Source organism: Anopheles bellator, chromosome 2, assembly GCF_943735745.2.
Source record: "Anopheles bellator chromosome 2, idAnoBellAS_SP24_06.2, whole genome shotgun sequence".
Lineage (NCBI taxonomy): Eukaryota > Metazoa > Arthropoda > Insecta > Diptera > Culicidae > Anopheles > Anopheles bellator.
In genome coordinates, this window is record NC_071286.1 from 66,956,039 (window position 1) to 66,969,749 (window position 13,711).

At 53.7% G+C, this 13,711-nt stretch overlaps 1 protein-coding gene across 1 annotated transcript in view; it reads left to right on the forward strand.

The window, feature by feature from the left end:
• LOC131207908 (protein bowel) overlaps window positions 1-12,667 on the forward strand; it is a 19,464-nt gene extending 6,797 nt beyond the window's left edge. Inside the window, exon 2 of the mRNA XM_058200543.1 lies at window positions 11,257-12,667. Coding sequence (XP_058056526.1) covers window positions 11,257-12,667 — 1,411 coding nt within the window. The remainder of the gene's footprint in view (window positions 1-11,256) is intronic.
• Window positions 12,668-13,711: the final 1,044 nt, after the last annotated feature.

Here is a 13,711-nt window from a genome sequence, read left to right on the forward strand (position 1 = left end):
ACGGACAGAGACCCACGAAAAGAGCGTGTTGCGATTGCGTGTCGGCTATAAAAACGGCAATCGCCTCCGGGAAAGGAAAGGATGAATTTCATGCAACGCGCAAAAGATGGGAACCGAGCGCCAGAAGAAGAAAAAAAAACCCCGGGAGAGGGAGGCCTTCGAAGACAAAACGGTCCCCCGGGTGCCCCCCCCTTCGGAGCCACCCTTAAAAAAATGCCTTGGCGCGAAAGGCGCGGTTGAAATTTGATATAAAGTTTCGCGCCGAACCGAACGAAACAAAATCGAAACATCTCGGCGGCGGCGGCGTACCGGCGGCCACACAAAAACCACCTGCATTTTGATTTATGGGCCCCGGCCCCCCCCCCCCCCGCTTCTTCCCGGACCCTGCGCTGCTTTCGCGCCCTGTAGTCGTCGCGCACGGGGTAATGATAATTATTCCGTACGTCACTTTTTGTAGCCGTATTTTTTTTCTCTCCGGTTCTTAGCCCGATCATTGCCCGATTCTCCTTCGTCCGTACCTTCTCCTTCGGGACGCGGATCCTTCCTTCGTGGTCAAGATTTCGCTCTTTCGATCGATGCCATTTCCCGGATGGGCGATAATTATGTCGCCAAAGTGTGGTCTCCAACGGTCGGCCCCGGTAATGAATACTCTTCGACTGGACAACACTCGTGACAAGCAAAAAAAAAGGAATGGCCTCCAGATTGGCATGAGCTCCTCGGCACTGGCGTAATGAGTAATGCTCTGGCCTCGCCGAGCCGATTGCAATGATCGGCGAACGTCGAATCCATTAGCGGTGCGGCGTCCGACGAAAGAGTCGTCCTCGTCGATCGTGTGTGTCATTGATTGATGCACTGGCGGCTCCCAGTCAATCATTAGCCGGGCGAGTCAGGTAGAACCGAAGGCGCTCTCGGAAACATTGTAGCTGCACCACGGGGCTACCGTATGATTTATTCCACTCGATTACCCGGCCGGCCATGTAATCGGTGGCCAGTGTCGCCACCTCGGTCGGTCGCCCGACCGATTTCCCACGGCAGTCCGCCTTACTTTTTGACCCACACACCGTGGGGCCATCATTCATCAAACGACGGAGCGGTGACAGTGACGGATCGAAGACTCGGCCTGGTTCGGCGTCGTACCTCGGCAGGACTAATTGATAACTGACGCTAGCTAGCCAGGAGCACCGGAGAGTGCGGGTCATTAACCCGATCGATGATGCAAAATTTTCGGGACCTTCAAATTTGTCTCTTCGCTGAGCCCATCATTAGGGCCCATTAGTGGGACCGCTACAACCCAGTCCCGGTTATTACACCGCGCTGCCGATCCTTGACATGCTCCGTGTATGTTGCTCGGCACTTGACACTCGGCGGTTGGCGATTGGGCTGTGCGAAGAATTATGTCCCATTAGCCCGCGGTGGTATCGCGGGCCGGTTGTCATCGCGGCTCCAACCTGCGGTCTGATGAATGCTGATCGTTGTCATGTTCGGCCGGCCAGCCTGATCGGCCGGAACGATAAATGGAGGGGAAAAAACAAATCGCAACCTTTTCGATGTCGACATGCACCGGAATGGTGCAATCCCTGCGGCAGCAACGGAACCGATCCGCTCGAACCGTTCATCATCTCGGCTCAGGCTCAGTCCATTTTTTGCCAGCCATTCGGCCCATCAATCGTGCTGCGATGATGCGTCGATGATGACGCTGCCGATGCACATTCTTGCACGGCATCGGCCGGGCAAGCTAACCGTGGCTAACCGCATCCAGGCACGGGGGGCATAATTATGTTGCGCCCTTGAGGGACCGTTGGGTGGGATCGTGAAAAAAGTGGCCAAAAGCGTTCTGCGTATGTGTTGGTGTGCGTGCGATAATTACCTCCGCCATCGCCGTCGCCGCCACCGAGCTGCGGAATGCGTCGCCAACGTGAAGTAATGAATAATTTCATGCACCTAATGATTAAATGTGTCCGTCCGTTCGAGGTTTCCAGCTTCTCACACGAGGAGGGGTCCATTCGTTTCACGCACATTCGCCTCGGTCCGGGATGAAGCAATCGGCAACTCCGGAGCAACTCGGAGCATAAAAGGGGTCCGTTCGGCCGATTTCGTTTCGCGCGGCCTGCGGCGAGAGGGCGGCGGTCAGTGATTAATTTTGGGGAACCTCCTCTTCGCATCGCGTGTAAGGGCGGCCAACAACTCCCCACGCGGGAACCCCACGCTGAGCTCGGATGGCGCCCGCCGGCAGGAAAATTAGACCCCACCAGACTGGCCCGCTGGCCGGCGACTCGCTGCTGGCAGCTGCCTCACCGGCCCGGGACTCTCGCGGGGGCTCGTAATTACACTTCTTCTCGCCCCACACACTCCGGGGTACTCGAGAGAAGCTCATTGTTCCTGCAACGCCCTGCGGGGGGAGTGCGCCGCTGAGGAGCACATTTTTGTGCCCTGGTGGTGGTTGATCTATCGAGGTCAGAAAATCGACCGCAAAACATCGCTCATCGCGACCAACCATGACTCTCGAGAGTCGGTTGCTTCACTCCTAGGGTCTCCTCTAGGCCGGCGTAACGGACGCCCGTACAGTGGACGCCCGAAGATCAAGCTCATTAGAAATCAATTACCGATTCTCAACAGTTCACACTTTAACTTAAACTCCTGATTGAGAGTAATTGTTGCCCGGCGTTCGGGACGATGACTCGGCTTCCCCAACAGGTGGTGCTCCCGTGGTGCTGTTTTGTGGCATTAGCGGAAATGAGGAAATTATAGAATCCGACCTGTGTGTTAGTGTTGCGGGGCTAACAATGAGTGGCGTTGTGGCCGTGCTTTGCTATTTTCGAATCTAACATTGGAGAAGGCATCAGGTCACAACGGCACAACGAATCGCTTATGACCGACGATCGAGCCATCCCGAAAAAGGGGCACCGAAAACGACGCAAATCCTGTTTCATCGCTTTTTGACGATCCTGCTGCAGGGCAGCTTCGGTGCACATAAAACCCAAAATCCGTGACATAAAATCGCGAACCCCCCCCCCCCCTCTCATCTCTCTCTCTCCTTCGGTCCGTCTCACTCAAACGACTTCTGGCGAAAAACCGCAAAATGCAATCAAAAACACGGCCCCAAGGAGCGGGCATCCTTTTTCGCTTGCGCTTTTATGCGTTCTGCGGCCGAGGGATTCCCGCCATTCGCGTCTTTAATGCTCGCGTGTGGCGAGCCCGTGTTTTTGCAACATATTCACCGGGGCCGATAATCGTGGAAAGGATCGTGTTGGGCTCTGCCAAAAGGTAGACATAATTTCAGCTTTAATCCCCTCCATTAAAAAGCACTCTCGGGCCGCCCCGGGCCGGCGAACCGGGAATAGTCGCGTCTATTGTTTGCCCTTGAACGTGGGCCTTTCGTCCGCTTGGCCATCGCCTTTTTTTATATGTTTGTGGTTTTTTGATGTGGTTACGACGCCCGACCGGCCCGGGGGGGGATTGATCCTAGCTGACCGTGGCGGGGCCTTTCTCACGCACTCACCGATCGATGGCGGGCATAAATCTTGAGCCCCTAGACGCGTTTATGACGCGTCGAGAAATTTTGCATCACGTCGATAATTGGTTGGCCCGAGTTGGCCCGAGAGCTGGGTTGGGCCACTTCCTAGAACCCAGCCCGTGGTACCCCCGGGTTTTATGGCTCGAGGAACTCGGTTTTTAGCACTTTATTTATTGCGCAGCGATCGATGGTGCACTGGCACTGGCGCACTCACAGCCAGCACAGGTTCTGTCACAATTCGTCCCTTTTTTGGGGGTCCAAAAAAGTGGTGGTGGCCGATGGGCCGAGGCGGAGGCATCAAAAAAAAAAGGTGGATATAAATTATGGCCGACCAGCGGCTCGTATCGCTTAATTATGCTAATTACCAGCCGCGAAAGATGTCGGCAGATATTGGCCGTGGCGCGGATCGAATGGTGTGCAAATGAGCTTGCCGTTGCCGGTCTCAACCATCGCTCTGTCTCACTCCTATTCACTTCCTATGCTCCTGGCCTGGCACAGGCAATTTACGCCACCATTTCAAGACGTTCGGCGCGTGTGAGAGCAGCGCGACCCCAAAACGGTTCGATTATTTATTTATTTTCCGACATCACGGCGGTGGCCACTGAAGCCACTTCCAGCCTGCCCGCCCGCCAGCCAGCCAGCCAACTCCAGATTGGCAGATGGCAGATTAATGAAGCTTCCAGTTCGAACCGATTGATGCCTGTTCGTGGAAGGACTTGCCGCGCGCGCGCCGCGTACTCTCCTTGAGGTCTCGGAATCTCGTTAACCCTTCTCAACGCGGTGGAATAAAATTTTTACAACCTTTTAAGGTGGTTTTTTTATTGGTGAAAAATCTCATCAATGCCACGCTTAGCCCTGCCTTGAGGCGCGCCAACCTTAGAATCGAAATTATTGTTTGATTTATAACATTCCGCTTTGGAAGGGGGGTTACTTTTGATGAAAGACTTCATAAGTTCGTTGCGAAAGTTTGGGACTTTTATGTCCTCCCCAGGTCCCCGCAAGATCCGGCTGAAGGCGGCGACACAGCTTTGGGGGGGGCCCTCAGCACAAAAATCCCCGCCAGTGGGGTCACTATTTACTTACCCCCGCCCGACCGGCCGTATGTTCTCAGCGCACCCGGACCTCCGTCGAAGTCTCCGGTCTCCGGTCTCTATTTGAACTGGTCGGGCCCGGGCGCTTTAATCTTGCCGTTTGCCGTGTTGTCATCGCTAGAGTCAACACACGAGGGCCACAGGAGATGGGTTCACATCAAGATGTGGGCCTTTCGCGAGGCCTCTCGCTCATCTCATCGCGCAGTGGAGCCGCGAGCTGAAGATGCTTACGACGAGAGCCACCCAAGGCGGCTCGAAAAAGGAAAACCTAAACACCAAAAGCCCAGGCAGCCACTCGGACGAAAACAAAGCGAAAGCCCCGACGCACGAACACCGGCGATGCGATGCACCGGCCGCGGCCGCGCTCGCGAGTATGACATTTTTAAGGTTGAAGTGTTTGGCTTCGGCCAATATTGACCCCTTCTCCACGGCCCAGGCCCAGGTGGAGAGGATGCACTTTCGTGCGGCGAATCGATCTGAAAAATCAATTAATATTCAATTTCCACAGCCAATCCAGCCCAGCCAGCCAGCCAGCCAGCCAGCAGAATGGGTCGGTCGGCTCTTGTGGGCCTGGTGTGGTTGTGTAAATCCCCGATCCTCGAACTTCTTGTGGCCGCCGGGCCGTTTGAGTGGTTGAACTGTTTGCAGATGATTTCAATTGCAAACACAAACGCGTAAACATCGCACGCCGGGCAGATCGCATGCTTACGTACCCCACGGGGAGTGACGCACCGAGAAAGCTTACGGAATTCGCTACCGAACCACCCTGTGCCGGTTGTGTGTTCGTTGCGCAGTGTGTGTCCTGCAGATTGCAACCCGCCGGCGATCGCCATTTTATCACAATTCGGCCCACAATCTTGAGCCCATTGAGTGAATGAGATTCTTGCTCAGCCGATCCTATTTCGGTCCTTTGAACTTTTTAATCAGCTTACAAACACTGCTGCTGCTCGGGTTGATAAAGGAACTCGGGGATGGACCAATAAATTTAACCCCAGCGCTGCACCGGGGCCGAGTTTGAACTACATAATTGAATCAGCTCGGTTCACACAAGTTCTGGGGACAGAATGCAAAAATCTCCACACCAGGATGGGTTCGGGCTCTCGCTCATGAATATCAATCCGGCACATCCGGTCGCTTCCTCGGGGCGGCTCCGGGCGGTTGTTAGCGATGGTCGATAAAGATAACGCCAAACGAAACCTGTTCCGTCGTTGGCGAGCGTCTTTCGGGATGCTCGTCCCATCGTCCACAAACTGGTTTCCAGTTCCTTGGTTCTGGTGGAGTTTGAAAATCGCCACATCAATCGCCGCCCGTTCGGGCTTTAAGACATGGCGCGACCGACTGTTAAAGTTACACTTTATACGGCTCATGCAATACAGTTTACAGCACACGGATTGGGTTATTATGTGGTGGTAAAGTTTATATGGAGATTAAAATAAATTATCCCGACCGACCGATTCTCCCGCCCGGGGAGCTGTTAAACCATTAGCAGGGCCCAACCGTGTACATTGTTGCCGTCGATTGATGGGTGGCCACAATGCTGGCGAATCATTTTCCGTCACCAACTACTGGCCACCGGTCGTCGCGTAATTACATGCAAAGCCTGCCCATTTTCGATGCACGCCCCGGAGTGGCACCCCGGAGAGGGGCCCGGTTCCATCGACAACCGGTAGTCCGGTGGCCCCCTCTGGTGCGCGGATTCGTGCCATGGGAAGAGCCTGGGGCAATGACAATAATAATGAAATGCATCCGCGGCCTTCGCGGACTGTAAAATCCATTAATTATGATGGCTTTAATCATTTTTCACTAGCCACCGGCCAGCGGGCCAGTTAGTTGGGTGCAACACTTCAACGGGGAAATGTAGGTGAATATAGATTCACCGTCAGCAATCGGCTGGCCCTGTTCTGATTGCATGTTCTTCGTGACACAACCGCTTACGAAACGCTGCCGCAGAAAAGCTGCATCGGGCCACTGAACCTACCCGACCCGTCGGAAGGTTCACCGCCGATAAAATCACGGTGATATGGCCTCTCTCTCCCGATGGACACAGTCTGCGGTTTTTTCGCAAGGTTTTCACTGCATCATCCACTCCATCGTCGCCAATGCAGCGAAGAAGAGTCGGAGTCGAAAGTAATTAAAGCAAAGTGCAACGGCGCCACAATCCGGCTTCCGGCTTGGGTCCGGGTCTTCCTGCACTTATGCTGAAGGCCTGTCTGCTGCTGCTGCATTTTTTCTGCCCCATCTGGGTGCGCGGGTCGCATCAACGGATTCATCTAAAACGGAAGCATCCGCAGTGTCCGCATAATTACCAGCGGCAGGGCTAGCGGGGAGTAGCCCGTTTTACATAAGCCCATTAATGGCCGGCCAAACAAGCGAGACAACATCCCGTTCCGTTCTAATGTCACCCGTTCCAACCGTGAGTCGTGATTATTGATTCGTTAATGTGGCGCAAACATTTTACATTAATTTTAACGCTTCCGGAGTTCTCAATGCGAGGTACGGTAATCAAGCTTGCGTCTATCACCGGCAGCCTGATTCCCCCCGGAAGGACCTAAAAAGGGTGGCGTTTAATTACACGCACCGTTTGGCCTGGTTTGGGTTCGCTAATTGTGATTGCGCCTGCCGGCGGTCAACAATAATCTCCTGTCCGGTGGTGGTCTCGTTGACAAAAACGGGGCACATTGCAATGTTGGTGACCGCCGGGCCGCAAAAAAGGACTTTTGCACCATCAGCTCTCCCGAGAGGGTTGCATTTCCCACGCCAACAGCAACCGGCTTGATGTGTGGTCCGGTTCTGTGCTGCCCGGGGGCAATAAAATAAACATCCTCGAATTTGTTTTTGCTGGCTCGCCTGAGACCTGTGTTGATGCCGAGGACCGGACCGCGTTTGTTTGTTTGATTTAAAGTCCAGTTCTGCGAATCGCTTAGCGTAGCGACCTAATGAGCGACGCGGTGGTGCAAATGCGTTCTCAGAGGTGGCCCCAGCATCCAGCATCGCTACTTTGCGGTCCTCTACATCATCACGTCGCTGCACCAAACGCGTCGCCGTCGTGGCACTTCTAATTAAGTAACTAAACCACAGTGCAGACACCAATTTCAACCGCGCGGTGTTCGTCGAGTTGTCCTTCCGTCGAGTTGTTTTGCGGCCAACGCGAATGTCTGGCCATCGTTTCGGCCGAGTCATCAAATGAAATGGTGCCCATAGGCGACCCGCCAGTGGATGCGGTTTATTTTATGGCCGTCCTTCGCCGGTCCTTCCGCAAACTTTCTTGGCCGGCTTGGTCCAAGCCAGACAGCCAGCCCGGCCAGCAACACTGATGGCGCAGATAATGGTGTGTTATTATCATAATTTCAAAATCATTGGGTCGCTCGCCAGCCACGGGAAACAACTCTTGTGGCGCCACCTTCCGGGGCGCTAGTGTGTTCCGGGGACAGGCTTCGGAATGGGAAACATGAGAGAGGCTGAATGAGAAGTCTCCGGAATGCTGGGTTCCACGGCGCCCCCGTTGATGACGCGGGCCAACGGTCCGAATCGCGCACGAGCTTACGCAGGACGATTGCTCCCAAACTGGATCCGGTCGTCGTAAAGTACCTAATAAATTACGACACCAAAAAGCAACGCTCTAGAGTGCCGAAAGCTGGGGCCAGAATTTATTGGCAGAACTATCGCTAATCACCGTCATTTTTTTGCCGGCCCGCTGTGGATATGAGAAATGAACTGCTACTACTCTTTGAATCGATCGGCTTTTGTGCGGAAAAGGAAATTAGGTTACACTTCGTTCAAGCTGCGACCGTTGCGCAACACTGCAGCGCAGTGCTCGGGAAGCGCAAATACGCAGCCATCAATATTTGCCCTTCATTAATTCAATATCGACTGCAGCCAACGTCAGCGCTGTCTCTCTCTCTCTCTCCGTTTGTAACATGAAGTCGGGAGTCCCCGGAGCCGGTTCCTTTATCATCGCTGCAGCAGGCAACATTAGATGCACCGCCCGCCGTCCGCCGAAGGCCGGCATCACGCAATCTTTTCGCCATCTCGCGTTCGCGGCAAAATCAATCCGCAGCGAATTGGATTTCCGATACGATCCGTGCGTCGTGACATGGGAGAGCGTGCCCAAGAAGTCCACTGTGCCCTTCCTTCGATCGTGATTGTTTTGTTCGCTATCAGCGCGCCGTAGCTCCCAGCTCTGCCAACTTCAAACACGCCCGTTCCGTGGGGCCCGACTTTTATCACGGGGCCCGACCGACGGCACAACACTCTCTAGTCTAGTTCCCGAGCAAACGCTCTCTCGGTCCGGTTTCGTCGCTATCGCTTGACGGGGGGTTTCATGTTTCGATATCATTTAGTGGAAGCAACAACCACACGAAACAAGCCGGCCGTCGTGCCTTCTACGCGCCGTCTGCTGCTGACAGCCTCGCCCCGAGCCTGCCCCAACCGGGCCCTGGGGAGCTCAGACCAAGCAGCGGTTGCTTACAGCGAAGACGAATTTCTTGGAGCCACAACGAACAACGTTAAAAACCAAAGAAGGAGTAGAACCGGCCCCACTCGAGCACCGATCCACCCGATACCCGTCTGGAAGCAGGGCACGTTTTCGATGAGCCAGCTGCAGGCAGGCGAACTTGGTGCATTTGGGTGTTGGGATGGTTTCGCTGTCTTGTGGCGTTCCCGGGCCAATTGATTATTGATCCAATTGATTGGTACGGCGCGTCGGAACATCGTCGTTGTAGAAACGCGCGGCATCCACTTTGCATACGTCGCCCGGGGTGCATTTGGGTCCGGGGGGGATAGATAAATAATCAATAGGGCACATTTCACCAAACCACACCAAGGGTGGCCACCGGGCAAAACCCTCGACGCTTGAACACGCGAAGTTGGTCTACGTGCTGCTACTTCGAAGAACAACCCATCTTTTGCCCTCCATTCGCACACCGAGCTCGGGGAAGTTCGTCTCGAGCCCTCTAATTGGAATGCAATGAAAGGGTGGCATTAATCATCGAACGGTGACGACGCAACGTGTCTACACACTTTACCCTGTAATTGTTGTTATTATTAGCCCCAAGTCGGGCTTCGAACTAACGTCCTTCGCACACAGAAACCGCACCGTCAGTGCAGCGTAGCCGGATGATCTACGGACGGGGCACCGTCAGCATTAATTGTAGTACAAAGTGTATGTACTGGGGTGTTCCATAAGTTTTGCGGTTTCTATTTTTTTTGAAGTAATCTTTTTGCTATTTTGGTACACGCTTCCTATGAACGTAAATGAAGTTTAATATCAATCAAGACGATCCACGTCAAGGAAGTCCAAAAACAATATCAGCACCTGAAATCACAGGAAAAATATAGGATTTCGTATTGGAAATCTTAGGCATCTTGTTCAGCAGCATAACTAATGATTTGACTTAAGAATTGGGTTTCAGAAAACTGTGTGCAGAATAGGTGCTGCATTCGCTGAAAATGGAACAATGCAGTAGGTCACAAGAGCAATTTGAAAAAGGGAAAAATCCATGAATTAAAGTTCGATTTGTTGGGGTATCCAAATCTTGATTGGGTCGCGGGAGCCCGCGAATCCTTAGGGACCATCGACTGGGTCGTTCCATAAGATTTGTGCTTCATTTACATTTTTGCTTTGCTATGTTGGTACACTCTTCATATGAACGGTAGTGAAGTTTCATTTCGATCTGTCGATTAATTTTTTGTTTAGAAACCATTTATCGTACAATGATTGAGTTTATATTTTGTGAAGTCTCAAAAGCAAAGGAAATATATTAACGAGTGTTGAAAGTGTATAAGGATTCTTCGCCTTCAATTAGTACTGTAAAAAGATGACTTGTTGAAGTCAGACGTGGTCGTACCAGCATTGAAGACGATCCACGTGAAGGACGTCCAAAAATACGGAAAATCGTCAAATCACTTACAGAGATTTAGTACAAGGCCTATTTAGACCATCTCATTGACCAACATTTTGACTTAAGTATTGGGTTTCAGAAAGCTCTGCGTAAAATGGGTGCCCCATTTGCTGAAAATGGAAAAAAACTTTCTCGACTACATTTAAAAATTTTTCGAAATGATAAAGCAGATATTGTGCATTGAATCATCGCTATGGATGAGATTGGAGTCTGTTACCATGATCCTGAATCAAAACAAGAGTCCTCGAATTGGTTCTTCCTGGTCCTGGTTCTTCAGCTCCAAAACGAGTTCGTGTCCAGAAATCGCCCAATAAGATGGTAGCATCAGTTTTTTTGGGATGCGAAAGGAATTTCGTTTGTGAATTACTTGCAATTTGATAAATCAATAAATTCCGATTATTATTGTAACCTTTTAGACCAGCTAAAGAAAACAAATCTTGAAAAAAAATCGATTTGCAGAAGACAAAGTTCCTTTTTCCTTCAAGACAATGCACCCTGTTGAACGAGCATTTTGAAAAATCCACGAATTAAACTTCGAATTGTTGGGGCATCCGCCGTATTTACCAAAGTTGGCCCCTAGCGTCTTCCATCTGTTTTCAGACCTCAAAAAATTAATGCGTGTTGAGCATTTGTCATCAAATAATGATATTTTGCAGTTCTTCCAGATTCTCTCTTCAGACGCAAAACTTATTAAACAACGCCAAGTTTTCTAACCACCGTTTCTAATCTTGTCCCTGTGTGTCTTCCGCAGATACATTCACTCGAAGGAAAAGCCGTTCAAATGCACCGAGTGCGGCAAGGGGTTCTGCCAGTCGCGCACCCTGGCCGTGCACAAGATCCTGCACATGGAGGAGTCGCCGCACAAGTGCCCGGTGTGTAACCGAAGCTTCAACCAGCGCTCGAACCTGAAGACGCACCTGCTGACGCACACGGACCACAAGCCGTACGAGTGCAACGCGTGCGGCAAGGTCTTCCGGCGGAACTGTGACCTGAGGCGCCACGCCCTCACGCACACCGTCGGCGACGTGCCGGCCGACGGGCTCGGCGTCGACGACGACGGGAACCAGCTGAGCGATGGCGATGAGGACGAGACGGTCCTGGAGGTGGACTCGCCGGTCCACTCGCCGGCCGGCCGGAATCGATCTCCGTCGCCCCCGATGGACATGCCCGTATCGGCCGAGCTGGACGATGACGAGCGGCGAGAGGACGACCGTCGGGGCGGTGGACCCGGCGAGGACGACGACGACGACGAGGAGGAGGACGATTTGATCAGTGTGGCGGGCCACGAACCCGACTCGACGCCGGTCGTCCAGTGCCATCACGAGCGGCCGATGGGCTCCAAGAGTCCGTACACGATGCGGCCTCAGTACGACCACGGCCATGGCCGGTCGACGATCTCGGCCCACCTCGGCCCCATGCACGGCCAGCCCGATCACGGACATCCGGCGCCGGACGTGTTCGTTCCGATGCTGCACGTCCGACGCGATCTGCACCACAAGCTGGGCCTGATTGGGCGCGCCTCGGCCACGATCACCAGCGGCGGTCTGATGGATCACCCGTCGATGGCCGGCGGGTTCCTGGGTCACATTCCGCTCCGCAAGCGGGCGATGGGTCCCGACGGTGAACCCCACCCGATAATGGCCGCCCGAGGACTGCAGCCACTCCATCTACAGCATCCGGGCCGGGGACATCCGAAGAGCCACCATCCGGAGCCCGGTCCACCGGATTCACCGCTCCGAGAAGCCATCCCGGTGATGTCACCCGGTTCGTTGCCGTCCTCATCGCCCATCCTGCTGTCACCGCATCTCCCAACGGGACTGGCGCTACCCCCGCCACCACCTCCACCACCGGCACCTTCAGCGCCGGCGCCATCGTCCGCAACCGGCCCGGACCGGTTGCTGGCCGTCCCGATGAATCTGGCCAGTTTACCGACGCTCCCGATCGTCGTCACATCGAACGGAAGCAGCTCCACACCGCCCGCTGCCGCTCTCCTGCATCCTCCCGCGGGTCCCTCCACCTCGAAAGTGGCCACCACCATCAGTCCACCGTCCACCGGGAGCGGAAGCTCCCTGTCTTCGGTGGCCGTGCCCGGGCAACCGGTGCCAGCGCCAGTGGCACCCCGAAAAACCGGTTTCAGCATAGAGGACATCATGCGACGCTAGCGATCGATCGATCAAACGTGACACCTGATCGACGCTAATCGTGTGCACCACGATCCACGGGAGTCCGACGCAAGACAAACAGAGTACAAACCCGAGCACCGGAGCGAGCGAGGCGGAGTAGGAGCGGCGCGAGCGACACAAAGTGTCCAGCATATGTGGGGACGGAGACGGAGCACAAGCTCCTCGGTCTGAATTCCAGTTTTCTTCCGGGACACATCGCAGTGTCCCCACCCATTTCATTCCTGGTTAGAGTCTAGCGAGGTTAGTGGTTAGTGGTTTAGGCGATCGAGTTTTGGTAGCGCAACCAACAGTGCCTTCGACGTCGTCGTGATCCGCCGTAGGGTAAGCCCCGTAGACTCATTAGGTTCGGAGTGAAACACGATACCCTCGAATCCCGACTTCCCGGCACGAATGTACAGCAGCGACTAGGAGTCGTGTCCGGAACCGGAAGTTTCCCGTAGGTTTATGTCGTTGGTAACTATTTTCTTAAGGATCGGTTTAGGACCGGTAGTATCACTTCGGGGTGCCAGCGGAGTCCCCCGGAGTCACTCCATACGTACCGATAATCGGCAGTGTTAGTGATATATTACGATAAGCCGTGTAGGAAGCGTAATGCTTGTAGGGTAGGCTTAGGAAGAAGTTTTGTAGATTTCAGACAGCCCGGGACGAAACAGGAAGCAGTCAGAGTAAGTCCCTGTCCCCCGGGGGGACTTCGTTCGATTGCATGGCTTCGTTCGATTCGAACCACGCCGCGCCGTTGACCTCCCGGGGGACGGAGGCCTAGCTTACGAAGGATTGCGAATAGCGGATAGGTTTTAGGAGGTACGTTACTTGTTTTCTCTTTCCGGATGTTAGGGCGCGGCCAACGAAGGCCCGAAGTAAGTTATTTGTGATCCAACACTCGAACAGATCATCTTCACGATTTTTGCTCGCACAGTTCGAGCTCATTCTAAGGTTAGCCCGTAATGCGCATTAGCCCGTAAGATCTTCTTTTCCCCCCCTGACGACGGCTTCGGCCTCGTTACACGGCAATTGTTTTCCAAT